We start from the raw sequence: 20,059 nt of genomic DNA, 5'->3' as shown, positions 1-20,059 counted from the left end.
AAACAATCTGATAAATGAATTAGATTTAACGGACATATACAGGACATTACATCCCAAATCACCAGGATACACATACTTTTCTAGTGCTCATGGAACTTTCTCCAGAATAGATCATATGCTGGGACATAAAACAAGCCTCAATAAATTTAAAAAGATTGAAATTATTCAAAGCACATTCTCTGACCACAATGGAATACAATTAGAAGTCAATAACCATCAGAGACTTAGAAAATTCACAAATACCTGGAGGTTAAACAACACACTCCTAAACGATCAGTGGGTTAAAGAAGAAATAGCAAGAGAAATTGCTAAATATATAGAGACGAATGAAAATGAGAACACAACATACCAAAACCTATGGGATGCAGCAAAAGCAGTGCTAAGGAGGAAATTTATAGCACTAAACGCATATATTAAAAAGGAAGAAAGAACCAAAATCAAAGAACTAATGGATCAACTGAAGAAGCTAGAAAATGAACAGCAAACCAATCCTAAACCAAGTAGAAGAAAAGAAGTAACAAGGATTAAAGCAGAAATAAATGACATAGAGAACAAAAAAACAATAGAGAGGATAAATATCACCAAAAGTTGGTTCTTTGAGAAGATCAACAAGATTGACAAGCCCCTAGATAGACTGACAAAATCAAAAAGACAGAAGACCCATATAAAGAAAATAATGAATGAAAAAGGTGACATAACTGCAGATCCTGAAGAAATTAAAAAAATTATAAGAGGATACTATGAACAACTGTATGCCAACAAACTGGATAATGTAGAGGAAATGGACAATTTCCTGGAAACATATGAACAACCTAGACTGACCAGAGAAGAAATAGAAGACCTCAACCAACCCATCACAAGCAAAGAGATCCAATCAGTCATCAAAAATCTTCCCACAAATAAATGCCCAGGGCCAGATGGCTTCACAGGGGAATTCTACCAAACTTTCCAGAAAGAACTGACACCAATCTTACTCAAACTCTTTCAAAACATTGAAGAAAATGGAACACTACCTAACTCATTTTATGAAGCTAACATCAATCTAATACCAAAACCAGGCAAAGATGCTACAAAAAAGGAAAACTACCGGCCAATCTCCCTAATGAATATAGATGCAAAAATCCTCAGCAAAATACTTGCAAATTGAATCCAAAGACACATTAAAAAAATCATACACCATGACCAAGTGGGGTTCATTCCAGGCATGCAAGGATGGTTCAACATAAGAAAATCAATCAATGTATTACAACACATTAACAAGTCAAAAGGGAAAAATCAATTGATCATCTCAATAGATGCTGAAAAAGCATTTGACAAAATCCAACATCCCTTTTTGATAAAAACACTTCAAAAGGTAGGAATTGAAGGAAACTTCCTCAACATGATAAAGAGCATATATGAAAAACCCACAGCCAGCATAGTACTCAATGGTGAGAGACTGAAAGCCTTCCCTCTAAGATCAGGAACAAGACAAGGATGCCCGCTGTCACCACTGTTATTCAACATTGTGCTGAAAGTGCTAGCCAGGGCAATCTGGCAAGACAAAGAAATAAAAGGCATCCAAATTGGAAAAGAAGAAGTAAAACTGTCATTGTTTGCATATGATATGATCTTATATCTAGAAAACCCTGAGAAATCGATGAGACAGCTACTAGAGCTAATAAACAAATTTAGCAAAGTAGCGGGATACAAGGTTAATGCACATAAGTCAGTAATGTTTCTATATGCTAGAAATGAACAAACTGAAGAGACATTCAAGAAAAAGATACCGTTTTCAATAGCAACTAAAAAAATCAAGTACCTAGGAATAAACTTAACCAAAGATGTAAAAGATCTATACAAAGAAAACTACATAACACTACTAAAAAAAATAGAAGGGGACCTTAAAAGATGGAAAAATATTCCATGTTCATGGATAGGAAGGCTAAAAGTCATTAAGATGTCAATTCTACCCAAACTCATCTACAGATTCAATGCAATCCCAATCAAAATTCCAACAACCTACTTTGCAGACTTGGAAAAGCTAGTTATCAAATTTATTTGGAAAGGGAAGATGCCTCGAATTGCTAAAGACACTCTAAAAAAGAAAAACGAAGTGGGAGGACTTACACTCCCGGACTTTGAAGCTTATTATAAAGCCACAGTTGCCAAAACAGCATGGTACTGGCACAAAGATAGACATATAGATCAATGGAATCGAATTGAGAATTCAGAGATAGACCCTCAGATCTATGGCCGACTGATCTTTGATAAGGCCCCCAAAGTCACTGAACTGAGCCATAATGGTCTTTTCAACAAATGGGGCTGGGAGAGTTGGATATCCATATCCAAAAGAATGAAAGAGGACCCCTACCTCACCCCCTACACAAAAATTAACTCAAAATGGACCAAAGATCTCAATATAAAAGAAAGTACCATAAAACTCCTAGAAGATAATGTAGGAAAACATCTTCAAGACCTTGTGTTAGGCGGCCACTTCCCAGACTTTACACCCAAAGCACAAGCAACAAAAGAGAAAATAGATAAATGGGAACTCCTCAAGCTTAGAAGTTTCTGCACCTCAAAGGAATTTCTCAAAAAGGTAAAGAGGCAGCCAACTCAATGGGAAAAAATTTTTGGAAACCATGTATCTGACAAAAGACTGATATCTTGCATATATAAAGAAATCCTACAACTCAATGACAATAGTACAGTCGGCCCAATTATAAAATGGGCAAAAGATATGAAAAGACAGTTCTCTGAAGAGGAAATACAAATGGCCAAGAAACACATGAAAAAATGTTCAGCTTCACTAGCTATTAGAGAGATGCAAATGAAGACCACAATGAGATACCATCTAACACCGGTTAGAATGGCTGCCATTAAACAAACAGGAAACTACAAATGCTGGAGGGGATGTGGAGAAATTGGAACTCTTATTCATTGTTGGTGGGACTGTATAATGGTTCAGCCACTCTGGAAGTTAGTCTGGCAGTTCCTTAGAAAACTAGATATAGAGCTACCATTCGATCCAGCGATCGCACTTCTCGGTATATACCCGGAAGATCGGAAAGCAGTGACACGAACAGATATCTGCACGCCAATGTTCATAGCAGCATTATTCACAATTGCCAAAAGATGGAAACAACCCAAATGTCCTTCAACAGATGAGTGGATAAATAAAATGTGGTATATACACACGATGGAATACTACGCGGCAGTAAGAAGGAACGATCTCGTGAAACATATGACAACATGGATGAACCTTGAAGACATAATGCTGAGCGAAATAAGCCAGGCACAAAAAGAGAAATATTATATGCTACCACTAATGTGAACTTTGAAAAATGTAAAACAAATGGCTTATAATGTAGAATGTAGGGGAACTAGCAATAGAGAGCAATTAAGGAAGGGGAAACAATAATCCAAGAAGAACAGATAAGCTATTTAACGTTCTGGGGATGCCCAGGAATGACTATGGTCTGTTAATTTCTGATGGATATAGTAGAAGCAAGTTCACAGAAATGTTGCTATATTAGGTAACTTTCTTGGGATAAAGTAGGAACATGTTGGAAGTTAAGCAGTTATCTTAGGTTAGTTGTCTTTTTCTTACTCCCTTGTTATGGTCTCTTTGAAATGTTCTTTTATTGTATGTTTGTTTTCTTTTTAACTTTTTTTTCATACAGTTGATTTAAAAAAGAAGGGAAAGTTAAAAAAAAAAAAAAAAGAAATAAAGGAAAAAAAAGATGTATTGCCCCCTTGAGGAGCCGGTGGAGAATGCAGGGGTATTCGCCTACCCCACCTCCATGGTTGCTAACATGACCACAGACGTAGGGGACTGGTGGTTTGATGGGTTGAGCCCTCTACCACAGGTTTTACCCTTGGGAAGACGGTTGCTGCAAAGGAGAGGCTAGGCCTCCCTATGGTTGTGCCTAAGAGCCTCCTCCCGAATGCCTCTTTGTTGCTCAGATGTGGCCCTGTCTCTCTAGCTAAGCCAACTTGAAAGGTGAAATCACTGCCCTCCCCCCTACGTGGGATCAGACACCCAGGGGAGTGAATCTCCCTGGCAACCTGGAATATGACTCCCGGGGAGGAATGTAGACCTGGCATCGTGGGACGGAGAACATCTTCTTGACCAAAAGGGGGATGTGAAAGGAAATGAAATAAGCTTCAGTGGCAGAGAGAATCCAAAAGGAGCCGAGAGGTCACTCTGGTGGGCACTCTTACGCACACTTTAGACAACCCTTTTTAGGTTCTAAAGAATTAGGGTAGCTGGTGGTGGATACCTGAAACTATCAAACTACAACCCAGAACCCATGAATCTCGAAGACAGTTGTATAAAAATGTAGCTTATGAGGGGTGACAAGGGGATTGGGAAAGCCATAAGGACCACACTCCACTTTGTCTGGTTTATGGATGGATGAGTAGAAAAATAGGGGAAGGAAACAAACAGACAAAGGTACCCAGTGTTCTTTTTTACTTCAATTGCTCTTTTTCACTCTAATTATTATTATTGTTATTCTTGTGTGTGTGCTAATGAAGGTGTCAGGGATTGATTTGGGTGATGAATGTACAACTATGTAATGGTACTGTGAACAATCGAAAGTATGATTTGTTTTGTATGACTGCGTGGTATATGAATATATCTCAATAAAATGAAGATTAAAAAAAAAAAAAAGACATAATGCTGAGCAAAATAAGCCAGGCACAAAAAGAGAGATATTGTATGTTACCACTAATGTGAATTCTGTGAAAAATGTACAATGTTTTATACTGTAGAATGTAGGGGACCTAGAGATACCAATTAGTGGAGGGGGAATGATAATCTAATAAGAATAGATAAACTATGGAGGGTAATCTCAATGTTATGGGAATGCTCAGGAATGATTATGGTTTGTAAACTTTCTTGGATATAGTAAGATCATGTTGGAAGCAATAGAGTTATTTTAGGTTTTTTTTTTCTCTTATTCCTTTGTTTTCTTAGGGGTTGTTAATTTTCTTGGGGTATGGTAGGAACATGTTGGAAGCAATGTAGTTATTTTAGATTATTTGTTTTTCTTACTCCTGTGTTTGGACATGGTTTATTAATTTTCTTGGGGTATGGTAGGAACATATTGGAAGCAAAGTAGTTATTTTAGGTTATTTGTTTTCCTTAATCCATTGCTTTGTTTGAAATGTTGTGGGGTTTTTTTGGTTGTTGTTTGCCTGTTTCTTTTTAATTTTTTGATAAACAAAGTTTAAAAATTGAAAAAAAATCAGTAGAAAAATGGGAGTAAAAACTAAATGACAAATAGGGTGGGATGGGGGATGGTTTGGGTATTCTCTTTTCACTTTTATTTTTTATTCTTATTCTGATTCTTTCTGATGTAAGGAAAATGTTCAGAAATAGATTGTGGTGATGAACGCATAACTATATGATCATACTGTGAACAGTTGATTGTATACCATGGATGACTATATGGTTTGTGAATATATTTCAATAAAACTGAATTAAAAAAAGTAAATTAAAAAAAAAATAAATGGCAACAAAATGCAAAGAAAAAAAGGAAGGGAAAGTTAAAAAAAAAAAAAAGAAAAAAGAAAAACAAGGGAAAAAAAAAAGATGTAGTGCCCCCTTGAGGAGCCTGTGGAGAATGCAGGGTTATTCGCCTACCCCACCTCCATGGTTGCTAACATGACCACAGACATAGGGGACTGGTGGTTTGATGGGTTGAGCCCTCTACCACAGGTTTTACCCTTGGGAAGACGGTTGCTGCAAAGGAGAGGCTAGGCCTCCCTATGGTTGTGCCTAAGAGCCTCCTCCCGAATGCCTCTTTGTTGCTCAGATGTGGCCCTGTCTCTCTAGCTAAGCCAACTTGAAAGGTGAAATCACTGCCCTCCCCCCTACGTGGGATCAGACACCCAGGGGAGTGAATCTCCCTGGCAACGTGCAATATGACTCCCGGGGAGGAATGTAGACCTGGCATCGTGGGACGGAGAACATCTTCTTGACCAAAAGGGGGATGTGAAAGGAAATGAAATAAGCTTCAGTGGCAGAGAGAATCCAAAAGGAGCCGAGAGGTCACTCTGGTGGGCACTCTTACGCACACTTTAGACAACCCTTTTTAGGTTCTAAAGAATTGGGGTAGCTGGTGGTGGATACCTGAAACTATCAAACTACAACCCAGAACCCATGAATCTTGAAGACAGTTGTATAAAAATGTAGCTTATGAGGGGTGACAAGGGGATTGGAAAGCCATAAGGACCACACTCCACTTTGTCTGGTTTATGGATGGATGAGTAGAAAAATAGGGGAAGGAAACAAACAGACAAAGGTACCCAGTGTTCTTTTTTACTTCAATTGCTCTTTTTCACTCTAATTATTATTATTGTTATTCTTGTGTGTGTGCTAATGAAGGTGTCAGGGATTGATTTGGGTGATGAATGTACCACTATGTAATGGTACTGTAAACAATCGAAAGTACGATTTGTTTTATATGACTGCGTGGTATGTGAATATATCTCAATAAAATGAAGATTAAAAAAAAATAGATTGGGGTGATGAATGCACAACTGTAAGATGGTACTGTGAACAGTTGATTGTACACCATGGATGATTGTATGATATGTGAATGTATCTCAATAAAACTGAATTTTAAAAAAAAGTTAAAAAAAAAAAAACTTTGGCTTCTGTGTGGGACCAAAGTAAGAGATGGTTATATGGTGGCAGAATCTATGTTTTATGTAGCACACTATATAATTTAACTTGTATGGTCAATTTACTCAAATGCCATTTCTGCATGGAGCCTTGACTGGGGAGTGAGACCTTGTTGGTTTGTGCAGGTTAGGGTGAAGCCCCGATACAACCCAGAGTAATTTGGGCAAAGAATAAAAAGTGTTTGCAAAGCCCCCTTGAGATACTGTGGAAAAATGTGGAAATATTGAACTTCTCCAGCTGGGGAATTCCTAATATTCTCGCAAGCAATGGGGATCACCAGCTTGATGGGCCGAGCCCTCAATCTTGGGGCTTGCCCTTGTGAAGCTTGTTACTGCAAAGGAGAGGCTAAGCGTACTCATAATTGTGCCTAAGAGTCAACCCCAGAGGGCCTCTTTTGTTGCTCAGATGTGACCTCTGTCTCTAAGCCTCCCCGCTACATGGAACATGACTCCCAGGGGTATAAATCTCCCCAGCAGTGACTCCCGGGGATGAGCCTTGGCCCTGCATTGTGTGATTGAGAAAGCCTTCTGGACCAAAAGGGGGAAGAGAATTGAAACAAAATAAAGTTTCAGTGGCTGAGAGATTTCAAATGGAGTAGAGAGGTCATTCTGGAGGTAACTCTTATGCTTTATATAGATATCCTTTTTTAGTTTTTAGTTTATTAGAATAGTTAGAAGGAAATATCTGAAATTGTTGAACTGCAATCCAGCATCCTTGTTTCTTGAAGGTGATCGTATAACTATATAGTTCAGATGGTGTGACCATGTGAATGTGAAAACCTTATGCTCACACTCCCTTTACCCAGTGTATGGACAAATGAGTAGGAAAACGAGGACAATGAGTAAATGAACAATATGGAGGATGGGGGTATGGGATGTTTTGGGTGTTGTTACTTTTATTTTATTCTTATTTTTATGTTTACTTTTTGGAGTAATGAAAATGTTCAAAAATTGACTGTGGTGTTGAATGCACAACTATATGATGAAACTGTGAACAACTGTTGTACACTTTAGAAGATTGAATGGTATGTAAATACATTTCAATAAAATTACATAAAATTTTTTAAAAAGTAAATGATGGGGGAGGAGGGTGGGATGTTTTGGGTGTTCTTTTTCACTTTTATTTTTATTCTTATTTTCATTTTTATTTTTTGGAGTAATAAAAATTTTCAAAGGTTGATTGTGGTATTGAATGCACAACTATATGATGATACTGTGAACAGTTGTACACTTTGAATGATTGTGTAATATGTGAATATATTTCAATAAAATTACATTTATTAAAAAAAGAGTAAATCAATGACAATTAGCAAGTGGTTGTCACATATTTCTTAATATTTTACTTATGTATTTTGATTCTTGTAATCCCCTCACATTCTTGCACTCTATAACTTATCAGGATGTTAAGGTGATAAAAGTTCATTGCTGTGCATTTTCACTGTTGCTGCTCCAAAGAACCACTCATGTTGAGATATACTTAATTTTAAAATTATAATTAGTTGGTTTACTTGAGTATTAACAACTAAAATGATATTGTATGAAGGGAAGTCTTTTAAGTTCTGCAAATATTTCCATTATCACTAGTCCAGACTAATAGATCAGGAGGGAGCAAAAGAGGAATGGGGGCTCCTCGGTATTGGGCGATCCCAGAGGATTTGCCTACCAGATCACTAAAGGTGTGGTAGGAAATAATAATAGTTCGTTCATGTCACCACACTCTGATGATTTCCAGGTGATGGCAGTTGAGAAAATCCTAAGAGGCAGTAGAAACACAATGTCTCTGCCCCTTCATTCATTGCAAACCTGTGAGCAAAACCAATGTTAGAGAAATAGAGGTAACATTTGGCTTCTGTCCTCAAGGTGCTTATTTTCAATGGGGGAAAAAAAAGCAAACAAAAAAACAGCCCTGGAGGGAATCTGCCTGTAAAGAGTTGACTGGTACTTTCAGCGGCAGTATCTCTTATAGTGAAGTAGCTACAATTTTCTTTTTCTCTTTCTTTCTTAAAAATCCAGTTTCCATCAATCTGGTAACTGAAAGAACTGGTGAAATTCTCTTCTCAAGGCTCAAAATCCTCAGCTGTCTGAGATGAATTAGAATAATTCCCTAGGATATTAGATTTTCAGCGATCACAAATTATAAATCACATTGAGACATAAACTTTTGCCATTATGCTCCTTTTGCTCCTCTGTCAAACAGATCCAGATATTCTGCCCCATCTAGTATTCACTTCCTTTTTGTTCTCCATAAAGTCAGAAGGGTCAAGGTGATTCTTGGATTGATATGGTTGAATTAATTCCCTTATAAAACACAGCTATATTCATGCAACTCACCTCCTCAAAAATCTTCAAGGGCTCTCCAATGTTAATAAAGTCTCGACTCCCTTAGCTTAACAATCCAGATGTAAACATGTCAACAAAGACAGGTAAATGACTGACATGGCTTGGAATAAGCGACTAGGAAAAATGATGGGGTCTGTGGCAATCAGGAAAAGGGTCAACAGTTGTTCTGTCCTAGCCAATTATTGCTAAGCAGGAAGACAGACTCTGTTTTCTCTCATCTCTTGATTTTTCACAAAGTCAAAAATTAGTAAATCAAATTTATCCATGTTTTCACTTGTTGTTATATAAGTTAACTAATCTTTTTTGCCCCCATATCTTACATCATGCAAACCTATCCTCTAATGTAGTTGTACTGTTCCTTATGTCCTAATCTCCTGTGATTACTCTACATGCCTTTGTTCTTTTTCCAACCTGGCTACCCCTTCCTCAGTGTTACATACTACATTTTAAAATTCTACTTCACATCAACCCCATCCAGTAGGAACTGTTATTATCCCTATTTTAATTATTGGTATCCCCTAACATAGTAGGTCTTTAAAAAATATTTGATGAATTATTTTTAAAATTAAACTTCCTTTTTCTTTCTTTGTGCCCCTGGCCATAATGTTCCAAGTTGGACAAGACAAGGATAAAGTCAAATTATAGTTATAATGACTTCCCAGAGCAGAAATAAGCAACCTCTAAAATTATTGCCACAAAGTGAAGCCTGAAGCAATTTGGGGGGCCTGACACACCTAAATAGCCAAGCCTTGGGACTCTGCCATTGGTATCTGTGCTTAGCCACAATGAGGACTAAAGATATCCCTAACTCCTGTACTAGAAAATTTACCTTGCTATGAGACATGTCAGAGCTTGAATACCATGGTTTCTGATTAGAACAATCATAATCCTTTAATTGCTCTTTTTAAATAACTTTTTCCAATAATACTAAAGTCTACAAGCCTATGAGAGCTCAATTTTTTGCCCATCTTTCTATGCTTAAACAAAATTATTCTTACCATCCAATCAAGGCAGCTGGGTAAAATGCTTTACTTGAACAACTTTCAACTCACTATGTTTAACATGAAAATATATTAATACAAAATTAATAAAGAAAAAACTTCCCCTTCTCTGAAATCCCAACAGTGTCAAAACATTCTGATTCTATAATTCACTCCCACAAATACCCCAGTGGTTCTGAATGAACCACATTGAAAACAGCTGTTCTAAGGCTGGATGGAGCTTGCGGGTCATTCTGTCCCTGGGCCTGAGCCTCAGCAGTGAATGAGGTCACAGTTGTATGATGGAACAAACCCTTTATTGGATTCTTGATCCAAGTGAAGCCTGAAGTGGTAAGTAACACGGCTTAAATAGGTAAATATCAGGATTTTGTTGGACTCTGTGCTGAGTCCTTTTTTAAAATCTTTGATCTCTATGAGAGATTGAAGGTTTTAAAAGTAATGATTATTTTGAGCCATGAGATTGATTTGACAGCACTTTTCAATTGCCTAAATTGTTGAGCCTCTCCAGAGTTTCTGGCTCTGTGATAGGTTTCCAGATTTTGAGCACATGTAATCGAGTTGATTAGAAAAAACTGCTTTCCAGGCTCTGCGATGAAGACCTGGGAAAATTGATCAAATTCTAACCAAACATTCACAGCCATTTTTCTTTACAATTTAATAGTATTTGATTGTATACACTTTCCTGGTTATCGACCCAGTTTTCTTGACAGTGAACTACCTAATACACCCTACATTTCAGAAAAATATTGGAGATAAAACCAACAAAAAACAAAGGGGAAGCCCTACCAACTCAGCTTCTCGTCCCTAAACCCTGTTTCTCAAACTCTATGCAGAATTGGAAAGGGAGGAATATAGGGAGGCCATGGTGTTTAAAGAGTCCACTCAAGAGGGTCTGGTGTAGCGAAATAGAATTGTGTCCCACCCCCATTCCTACATTTAAGAAAGAGCAGTGGGTTCATAGGAACTGACAAGGCAGAGATGGACCTACCATAAGGAAGCCCCTTGGGAAATCTACTTACTACCTGGCAGGTGCTCAAGATGTAAACAAGCAGGTAAGTATTTGGAAATACGAAAACATTTTATTCCCTGTCAATTATGATAGATTGTTCTACTGATTTCATAAATAAATTTTGTCTCTATATAACTTTTTTCACATATTTCCATAATGCTTTATCTGTGTTGTTGGATGTCGTTTATTTTTATACAGGATCAGAGTGACATGATGCTATTTGAAGAGGGAACAATTGCAACAATTTTGCTTAGAGATTTGGGTCAATAAAGGGGCCCTTCCACATGGCCTTCCAGCTTTGCATATACCTCTAACTTGAATTTGTGTTACCATTCCTTGAGGCTCTGGACTGCAAACTCCAGAGAACCTTGAGCTGGGAAAATTGCAAAAAACTGATCCTTAATTGTATCTTCTGAATTCCAGACAGAGTCACTGGCCACATGGCAGTTGCTGACATTAAATCAAAACTTAAGCTGAATCCTCTAACAAAAGTACCCATTTCCCATGGCAGGAGGTAGGTAATGGATGTATTAAATCTGATAAATATATTATAATAATAAATTATTAAACTGATGAATATATATTAGATACCTATAAAGGCTATGATGTAACAAATTAGAATGCTCTTCAAATATCTATTCGGTGATAAGTTTAGTTATAAAACACAATATCTGAATTGAATATCAAAATTTTTTTAAAAAGAAAAAGATATATATCTTTTCTGACTGGAGAAATAAAGGGCTCTCCTTCCCATTCTCCCAAATGAGAGATTCTTGTGGTTAGAGCAGAGAATACCCTAAACAGCTCAAGAAGTTGTCAGTTATATATTGAGATATTTTGTGTACCAGTTTAAAGAAGAATAAATTTAGAAGATCATAAAGAAGACTTAAACCCCTAAGTCAGTCAGAGTATGGAGAAAGGGTCTGTAGCTCAAATTTGGCCAGTAAGATGAAATTGGGTAAATTGTCCATGACTAACCCTGGGTTAAAATTGGTTAGAGAACGTGGGACATGACTCTTGGGGATGAGCCTGGTCCTGGCATTGTGGGATCTTGACCAAAAGGGAGAAGAGAAATGAAACAAAATAAAGTTTCAGTGGCTGAGAGATTTTCAAGTGGAGTCGAGAGGTCATTCTGGAAGTTATTCTTATGCATTATGTAGATATCTCTGTTTAGTATTTAGTGTACTGGAATAACCAGAAGGAAATATCTGAAATTGTAGAACTGCAACCCAGTAACCTTGATTCTTGAAGATGATGGTATAACTGTATACTTTACATGGTGTGACTGTGTGATTATGAAAACCTTGTGGCTCACACTCCCTTTATCCAGTATATGGACAGATGAGTAAAAAAATGGGGACAAAAATTAAGTGAATAATGGGGTGGGGGGAGGGGTGGGATGTTTTGGGTGTTCTTTATTATTTATTTATTTGTTTGGGTTAATGAAAATGTTCAAAATTGATTGTGATGATGGATGTACAACTATATGATGATACCATGAACAATTGTACACTGTGGATGACTGTATGGTATGTGACTATAGCTCAATAAAACTGAATTAAAAAGTCAAAAAAAAAGAGAAATATATGTGAGGCATTTGGATTTCCTAGAATTTTTATGATTATGAAATAAATTGTGTAATAAATTAGACTTTTGGAAAAATTAAATTGGGTAGGGAGGTTTGCCTATGACATTAACCATAGATTTTCTCAGTCAGATAACAATCCCAACAACTACTAATGACTGAATATGAGACCTCAATCTATATTTTATCAGATTATAAAGCCTCTCTCATCTCCCACAATTATCCATTTTCTTTGCCACTTGGAGAGCACTTCTCCTCGTGTCCTTGTTTATGCCATGGCTAAAGGAATGTATTACTGACTTTTAGAGAGAGGTGGGTAAGAAAACCTTCTAGCAACTAAATCGCTTAATCACATTGTTCCCTTTCCCTGCATCACAAGCTGTGCTGTTTGGGTCTTTATTTTATTTTATTTTATTTTATTTAGTTCCAAATACTACAGTTTATTACACATAAAGTAATGATTCTCAATGTGAAAATGTGGGCATGTAACAAGCTGACTTTTGAAGTAGTGAGTTCCTTGTCACTGAAAGTAGTCAAGCAAAGACTAGATAATACCATAAATAGAGGGAATTCCTACATTGGATGAGAGGCTAGACTGGGTTCATTCTAAGTCTCAGATTCTTTGATTCTTTGAAATATTGTAAAATAAAAAGGCTTTTTCCAATTTTCAATACTGGCTAACTTTGAACTTATGCCAAGATTATCCTTCTTTTAATGTAGCCAATAAAGATTTTACACCGCTTCGCCTTCCATTTTCCTCTTCCTTCTTGAGAACTTCATTTTGCTTCATCTACTGCATCCTTTACATCCTGCAAAAGAAATTTATTCATATTTAGAAAAGTAGTAAATATATAATAACCTATCTGAGTAAGGGCAAACCTGAATTTTCAGAAGTTCAAGTAACTGATGAAAAGGAAATGCCAGAAGAAATCACTGTTAGTGAAAGCTGAGAAAATAAGAATAATTAGATAAAAAGTCCATATCAAAAAAGTAGAAAACTATGCATTTTGAGAGATTATCACCTCCTTTTTTCCCAGGTTCTTCTTTGAAAAAGAATTTGAACCTACGGATTCTATAGTTTATTAAACTCATAAACCATAATAATTTTTTGCTTTTGATACAAGGTTTAGTAGTTCTTCTAGTTTCAGTTCTTTAACTACTTCTTTAAAAAACAAAAACTAAGAGACACTGTATTCCTTAAAACTGTTAGTTTTACTGGTATGAAAATTGAAGGTATTTTAAATAAAATAAATTTATAAAATTATGATCATTATTTGTATAATTTTCAAATTTTGTGTAACTTTCAAATTACCATATTATAAACCCAGTTTTATATGATATATTTTTATGTCCCTAAATTAATAAGTTAATACATATCTATACAAAGTATCCCCATAGTTATTATTATTTTCCCTTTTTTGCCAGAATTTATTTTCCTGAAGAAATTGAAAGGTCATTCAGGGTTCCAAACTCCGAACTTTCCAGCAGTTCATTTTCTCCCTCATGCTCTCCCCTTCCTCCCTCCCTCCTCCTCCATCTCCCTCCCGCTGGTAGAAATACAATTTGGTCATATATGTTTCAAAATCTTAAAATAATCATGGATACAAAGGTTTCTCTATAAGGATATTCGCCACAACATTATTTATACTAGTTAAAAATATGAAACAACTTATATTTCTAATAAGAATAGTTTAAGGCTTATGGCCTTTAGTTTTGGAGTCAGACAAACCTGGGTTTGAATGCCAGGACTTCCATTTATTATCTGTGTGACTTAGAACAAGTTATTTGATCCCTCTGAGCCTCAGTTTCCTCTTTTGTAAAATGGGGGAAATCAGATGGTCAGGTTTTTTAAATGGAGTAAGTGTGATTGGCAAGTATAGGACAGGTCCCTTAGGTGGTATGACTCCAGAAATATTGTGATGCTTACAGTCATTCCAGTCAGCAGAAACTGATAAATGGGTCTCATATTTGCTTGTTTCACATATGTATTGAATCTTTTCATATCTCTTCCCAGGGATAAAGATTTACCAGAAATTTTCCAAAACCAATTAGAATGCAAAGAAAAGAAGTTGACCATGTCACAAATGGAAGGTAACAAAAATCATTCCCAAATTAATGCAAAAAAAAAAAAAAAAAAAAAAAAAAGCGCCTTGATATATCTGATCATTTTTTTTCTCTAAAAGGGATCTGGCCATGGACTTTTTGCATTACTTTTGATTTTTTAAAACCTTGCATTCAAATACTATTTCCTGAGTTTTTTGGTGCCCCTTAAATTTGGGGCACAAGGTAAATGCCTCACTATCCTTCCCTGCTTTAAAACCTGAAGCACATTTTTTCACTTTAATTATTATTCTGGTTATTTTTGTGCTTGTGGTAATGACGGTGTTGGGGATTGATTTTGGTGATGAATGTACAACTATGTAACAGTACTGTGAACAATCGAATGTATGATTTGTTTTATATGACTGTGTGGTACGTGAATATATCTCAATAAAATGAATATTAAAAAAATAAATAAATAAAAGGGATCTGGGATCTCAAGAGGTGTCTACCCTGTTATTTGAGAGAGAAAAAAATTTTTTTTAATTCAATGTCCAATTTGTAGAAAAGAAAAGGGATTTCTTTCAAATGGACATTGTCCTAGAATTTAAGCAGTCCTGGCCAAGTATTTTTATTAAGAGAAGAAAGTATGGGTCTGTAAAAGAACAAATGCAATGTCAAATGGAAATCAAGTAATGGAACAATATAAACACATCTGAAATCCCAGGATTTCTCAGAGGAAAAAGTTATAATGGTAAAATGAGCTCAAGTGGCTAAGTGCATTCATCTAAACAGCAAATATTTATTTAAAGCCAGCAGTGTAGCAGGAATCAGAAACAGAACTACTAACAAGTCAGACATGGTCCCTGATAGGAAGTCTATCAAGGAAGACAGATAGGTAGACCATGAATTTGTTGAATGAATCGTTTAAATTGCAATATGACATGTGTTACGATAGGGAAAGTCTAGAGTATTGTAGGAACATGAAAGTCTCCTAACTTCGTCTTGTGGGGAGAGGAGAAGAGTCCCCTTCTCGGAGAGCAGGAGCGAAGCATGCCAACAGAGCAGGAAGGAACGTTCAGGCAAAAGAGCAGAATCTACAAAGGCCCAGAGTAAAGGGCAAGGATAATGCCTGAGAAAAACTAAAAGAAGTTAAGCATGACTGTGTTTGGGTTCCAGGGAGGCTAATGCCTCACCGCTGCAAATTTAGAACCATTTGAGAAATGGACCCAGGAAAGAAGAATCAAACAAGCACCTTTATTGCTGGGAGAACTGGTTTGGAAAACACAAAGAAGTGTAAAGATCAGATTTGCATTTTCAAATGTAAAACTGAGATAAATGCCTTAATAATAATAGTTTATAGTTTTATAAATGTTTAAAGTTTCTAACTTTTAGGTTTCTAAATTGCCTTAATATACATTGGTGCTTAATCCTCACAACTTTCCTATAAGTTGTTAATTTGTTTACCTACAATTATTCATTGAACACCTCCAGATCTCCAGCATCTCCTCCACATCATTACTCTGAATTGATATCCTTGCTTTCTACTTCCCTGAGAGAAAACTGAAGCAATCAGAATAATTTCCACAGACTCCTGTCTCCTATCTAACCCCTTATCAAAATCTGTACCCACATACTCATGCCCCTGTTCCATAAATGAGCTTTATACTCTTTTTTCAGATTGTTCCCAGTGTTATTTATTTATTTTATGGATATATTATTCACATACCATAAAAGTCATGTATTTAAAGCTGACGTTTATACTCTTATCTAAAGCCAATCCCTCTATTGTGGATAAGAACCTATCCCCTCTCACATATCCAAAGCAATTACCCAAGCAAGTGTCCCCTCTCTGTTCGACATCAGTTTTTGTCACTCTCTATTATATCTTTCCTATTATCATATAATGCTATTATTTCTCCCTTTAAAAAAAAAAAAGTATCCTGGCTCCATTTCTTCCTCCTGCTACCAGAACATTTCTTTGCTCCCTTTTTCAGGAAAGTTCTTCAAAAAAGATGTCTATACTTATCTCCAAATCCTCTTCTCCCATCCTGGATATCCACACTCTTTGTTTTCCTACCTCACTAATCACTCCTTCTTAGTCTTCTTTGCTAGTTTTTCCTCTTCTGATTCCTCTTAATGCTAGAGTGCCCCAGAGCTCATTCCCTGGTTCTCTTCTCTTCCTTATCCCATTCACACATGCGGTGACGTCTTCTAGGTCCCAAGCTTTAAATGCCATCTATATGCCAACAATTCCCAATGTATCTGTCCATCCCTGGTTTCTCTCCTCAACTCCAGGCTCATATATCTAACTGCCTATTCAACATCTCTAATTGGATGTCTAATAGACACCTTAAATTCAACATGTCCAAAGCAGAACTCCTGATATTTCTTCCTACCCTTAAAACTGTTCTGCAAACCCAAGGCTCTATCTAAGACTTTATAAAAGTTTTACTTCTTAAGTTTATATTCCAGAAACTTAAAACCTCCAGGTTATTCCTATGCCCTGAAACTTAGAGGTACTACTCTCTCCTACACCAACCGTTTGCAATCCCCTACCCCATAATGTTGACACCCCTTTACAACATGAAGAAGTTAGAATGGTCATTGCCCAAATATCCCTGAAGACTAAGAAAATGATCAAATGAGAGGGAGGAGTTGTAACAGAGAAGTTAGGATTTAAAAAAATGATTATAACTACTGAATCATTATATGGATATTTGTGTTTCATTTCTAGTGTTTTAGAACAGCCAGAAGGGAATACCTGAAATTCTGGAACTGTAACCTATAGTATACTTTGAAATTTGCTCTATAACTACCTGTTAAACTGTATTAGGAAATTTGTCACTTTTCTGTATATATGTTATATTTCTCAATTTAAAAAGTTTAAATTAAAAAAAAAAAAAAAAAAAAAAAAAAAACCTGTTCTGCCTACAGTTTTCCCATCTCAGTTGATGATATTTCTTCCTTCCTATTGTTCTGGACAAAATCTTGAATCACTCTTAACTCCTCTCCCTCACCCCACCTCCAAATCCATTGGGAAATCTTACTGGCTCAACCCTTAATGTATATCTAGAAGTCAACCACGTTTATATTCTCCATTGCCACAACCTTTGTGTGAGGCACTATCATCTCTCACCTGCAATAGCCTCCTAACTGACACTAGTCTCCCTATGTCTGCCAAAACCCTCACAATATTCCACTATTATAACAGCAGCCAGAGTGATCTTCCTAAAACATAAGTCAAGTGTGGGATAAAAGGGGGAGGGGTCTGACCTAAGTAACTTTGAAAATGATATTTTGACTGGAAACTGTAAGCCTAAAGACAAAAGGAACTGTATATAAGTAACATGCTCTGGTTGGTCAAGTTGTCAAAGGGTATGGATTAACAAGTCTGAAACTGGTGTACATATACACTGGCCTTGAACAAATAAGTAAATGGATAGTGGGTGGGGGGAGCCAGCTTTCTCACTGTTGGAGAGGGCAGTTACAGATAGGCAACTGGGGGAAGGTTAGAGTGAACCATGTAGTAGTAGATTAGAGTCAGGGACACCAGTAGTTTAGTTTAATAAATGTTTATTAAACATGTTTAGTTTAATAAAGCTACAGTTGCATAGATACAGAAATAATTATACATATGTACATATACATGGGTTAGTATACATACATATGTTTCCTAGCTCTGTCTGATGAAAAGGTCTAGAAGCATTGACATTCCAGTAGAAACAAGCATATCCAGTAAACAGACCTTGAAATCTAATGCCATTCTCCAATAAAAGAACCAGGGATCCTTGGATAAATGCCTGATTCTAGGGCTAGGGTAGAAAATATACAAGATGAGCCTAGAGCATCTTGTACTACAAGAAAGAAAAGTGGTGCTCAAGAAAAGAAAAAAACAAAAACAAAAGGATATGATGGTAGCACAATGTTGTGAATGTAATTAATATCACTGAATTATATACATGAAAATGGTTAAAATGGGAAATTTCATATTTTATACATGTCACCACAATAAAATTATTAATGAATTAGCCCAGAACTCACCCATCCCAATTCCAAAACTATCTTAATAGTTAGTTTTATTAACTGGATCTAACCCAAATGGGCCGGCCTGTCATGCACAGTAACTTAAACTTTAACCTGTAAGTGACTTATAATACTAAAAATCATGCCCATCATCATATTAAGGCTGCCATTTTCTTACATACATTCTGTGACTAAGCATGTAATCAATCTGTACATGCTCAATAAGTAGAGCATCTCTAACCTCATCATCTTGAGCCATTGTGCTCCTTATCCTAAAACCTTCCCATCTTTTGATACTGTGAAACTATCAGAGTTACTGCAGTTCGGGGAGACAGATTTTTAGGCTGATAGGCTGTCTGATCTTCTGCTTCGCATCTAGCAATAAACTCTCTTTGAAACCTTGGTGTCTCAGAGAACTCCACTTTTGATCAGTATCAATATTACTGTTATAGGATTAATCACTCTCTTGTAGTACACAGAAATGCTGACACTTGAACATAATATGAAATGTTTTATTTTTATGCCATTTAGGGTATACTTTGTTTGGGGTTTTTTCCACATTTACTAATTTTAGAAAATGCATATGTATAATTTTGGCTCCAGGAATCCTTGAGTATTTCTTTGAAAAAACTTTGGGTCTATACAAAATATATATACACATAAATTTGGTTCTGTTGTGGTGTATTTGTTTTCTAATTGCCACAAACTTAGAGGCTTGAAAACACAAATTTATGATTTCACAGTTTGTTAGGTCAGAAGTCCCTTTGGGCTTGGCTGGTTCCTCTTCTCCAGTTCTTAAAAAGCCAAAATCAAGGTGTCTGCTGGCCTGGAGGCTCTTGGGGAGAATCTGCTTCCAGGCTCATTCGGGTTGTTGGCAGAATTCACTTCCTTGCAGATGTAAGACTGAGGTCCCCTTTTTCTTGCTGGCTGTTAGCCAGGAGCCTCTCTCTCTCTCTCTCTCAGCCCTAAGCTTAAGGCCACCTGCATTCCATGTTCAAGCAATTGACACCGATCAAAAGTGGTGGATTCTTTGCCCATTGTGCCCAAATGAACAATTCCTGAGGCACCAGGGTTTCAAAGAGAGAAAGAGTTTATTGCTAGGCACAAAGCAGGAGATCAGATGGCATATTGGCCTAAAAATCTGTCTCCCAGAATCTAAGGAGTTCAGGGTTTTTATGGATTCAAACAAGGGGGAATGGAGTTGTTACCATTACAATAGTAAGTATACACAGGGCTGAAACCAGGCTAGAATGACCATTACAGTAGAAAATATAAACAAGGTTGAGACTAGTTGAGTTTCCGTAATTTCAGGTATTAACTTTTGTCTATTCTACAATATAGAAAGAAAACATCTACATAATGATTCGGTAATAATAATCATCC

General features: G+C 36.5%; 1 protein-coding gene across 1 annotated transcript in view; it reads left to right on the top strand.

The window, feature by feature from the left end:
- Positions 1–20,059, top strand: part of EFCAB3 (EF-hand calcium binding domain 3) — an 80,016-nt gene that overhangs the window by 18,833 nt on the left and 41,124 nt on the right. Inside the window, exons 4-5 of the mRNA XM_037808971.1 lie at positions 11,449–11,539; positions 14,625–14,701. Of these exons, the coding sequence (XP_037664899.1) occupies positions 11,449–11,539; positions 14,625–14,701 (168 nt within the window). The remainder of the gene's footprint in view (positions 1–11,448; positions 11,540–14,624; positions 14,702–20,059) is intronic.

This window comes from Choloepus didactylus, chromosome 18 (assembly GCF_015220235.1).
Source record: "Choloepus didactylus isolate mChoDid1 chromosome 18, mChoDid1.pri, whole genome shotgun sequence".
In the NCBI taxonomy this organism is placed as follows: domain Eukaryota; kingdom Metazoa; phylum Chordata; class Mammalia; order Pilosa; family Megalonychidae; genus Choloepus; species Choloepus didactylus.
Note: the sequence above shows the minus strand (reverse complement) of the source record. Positions and strands in the feature narration are given on the sequence as shown.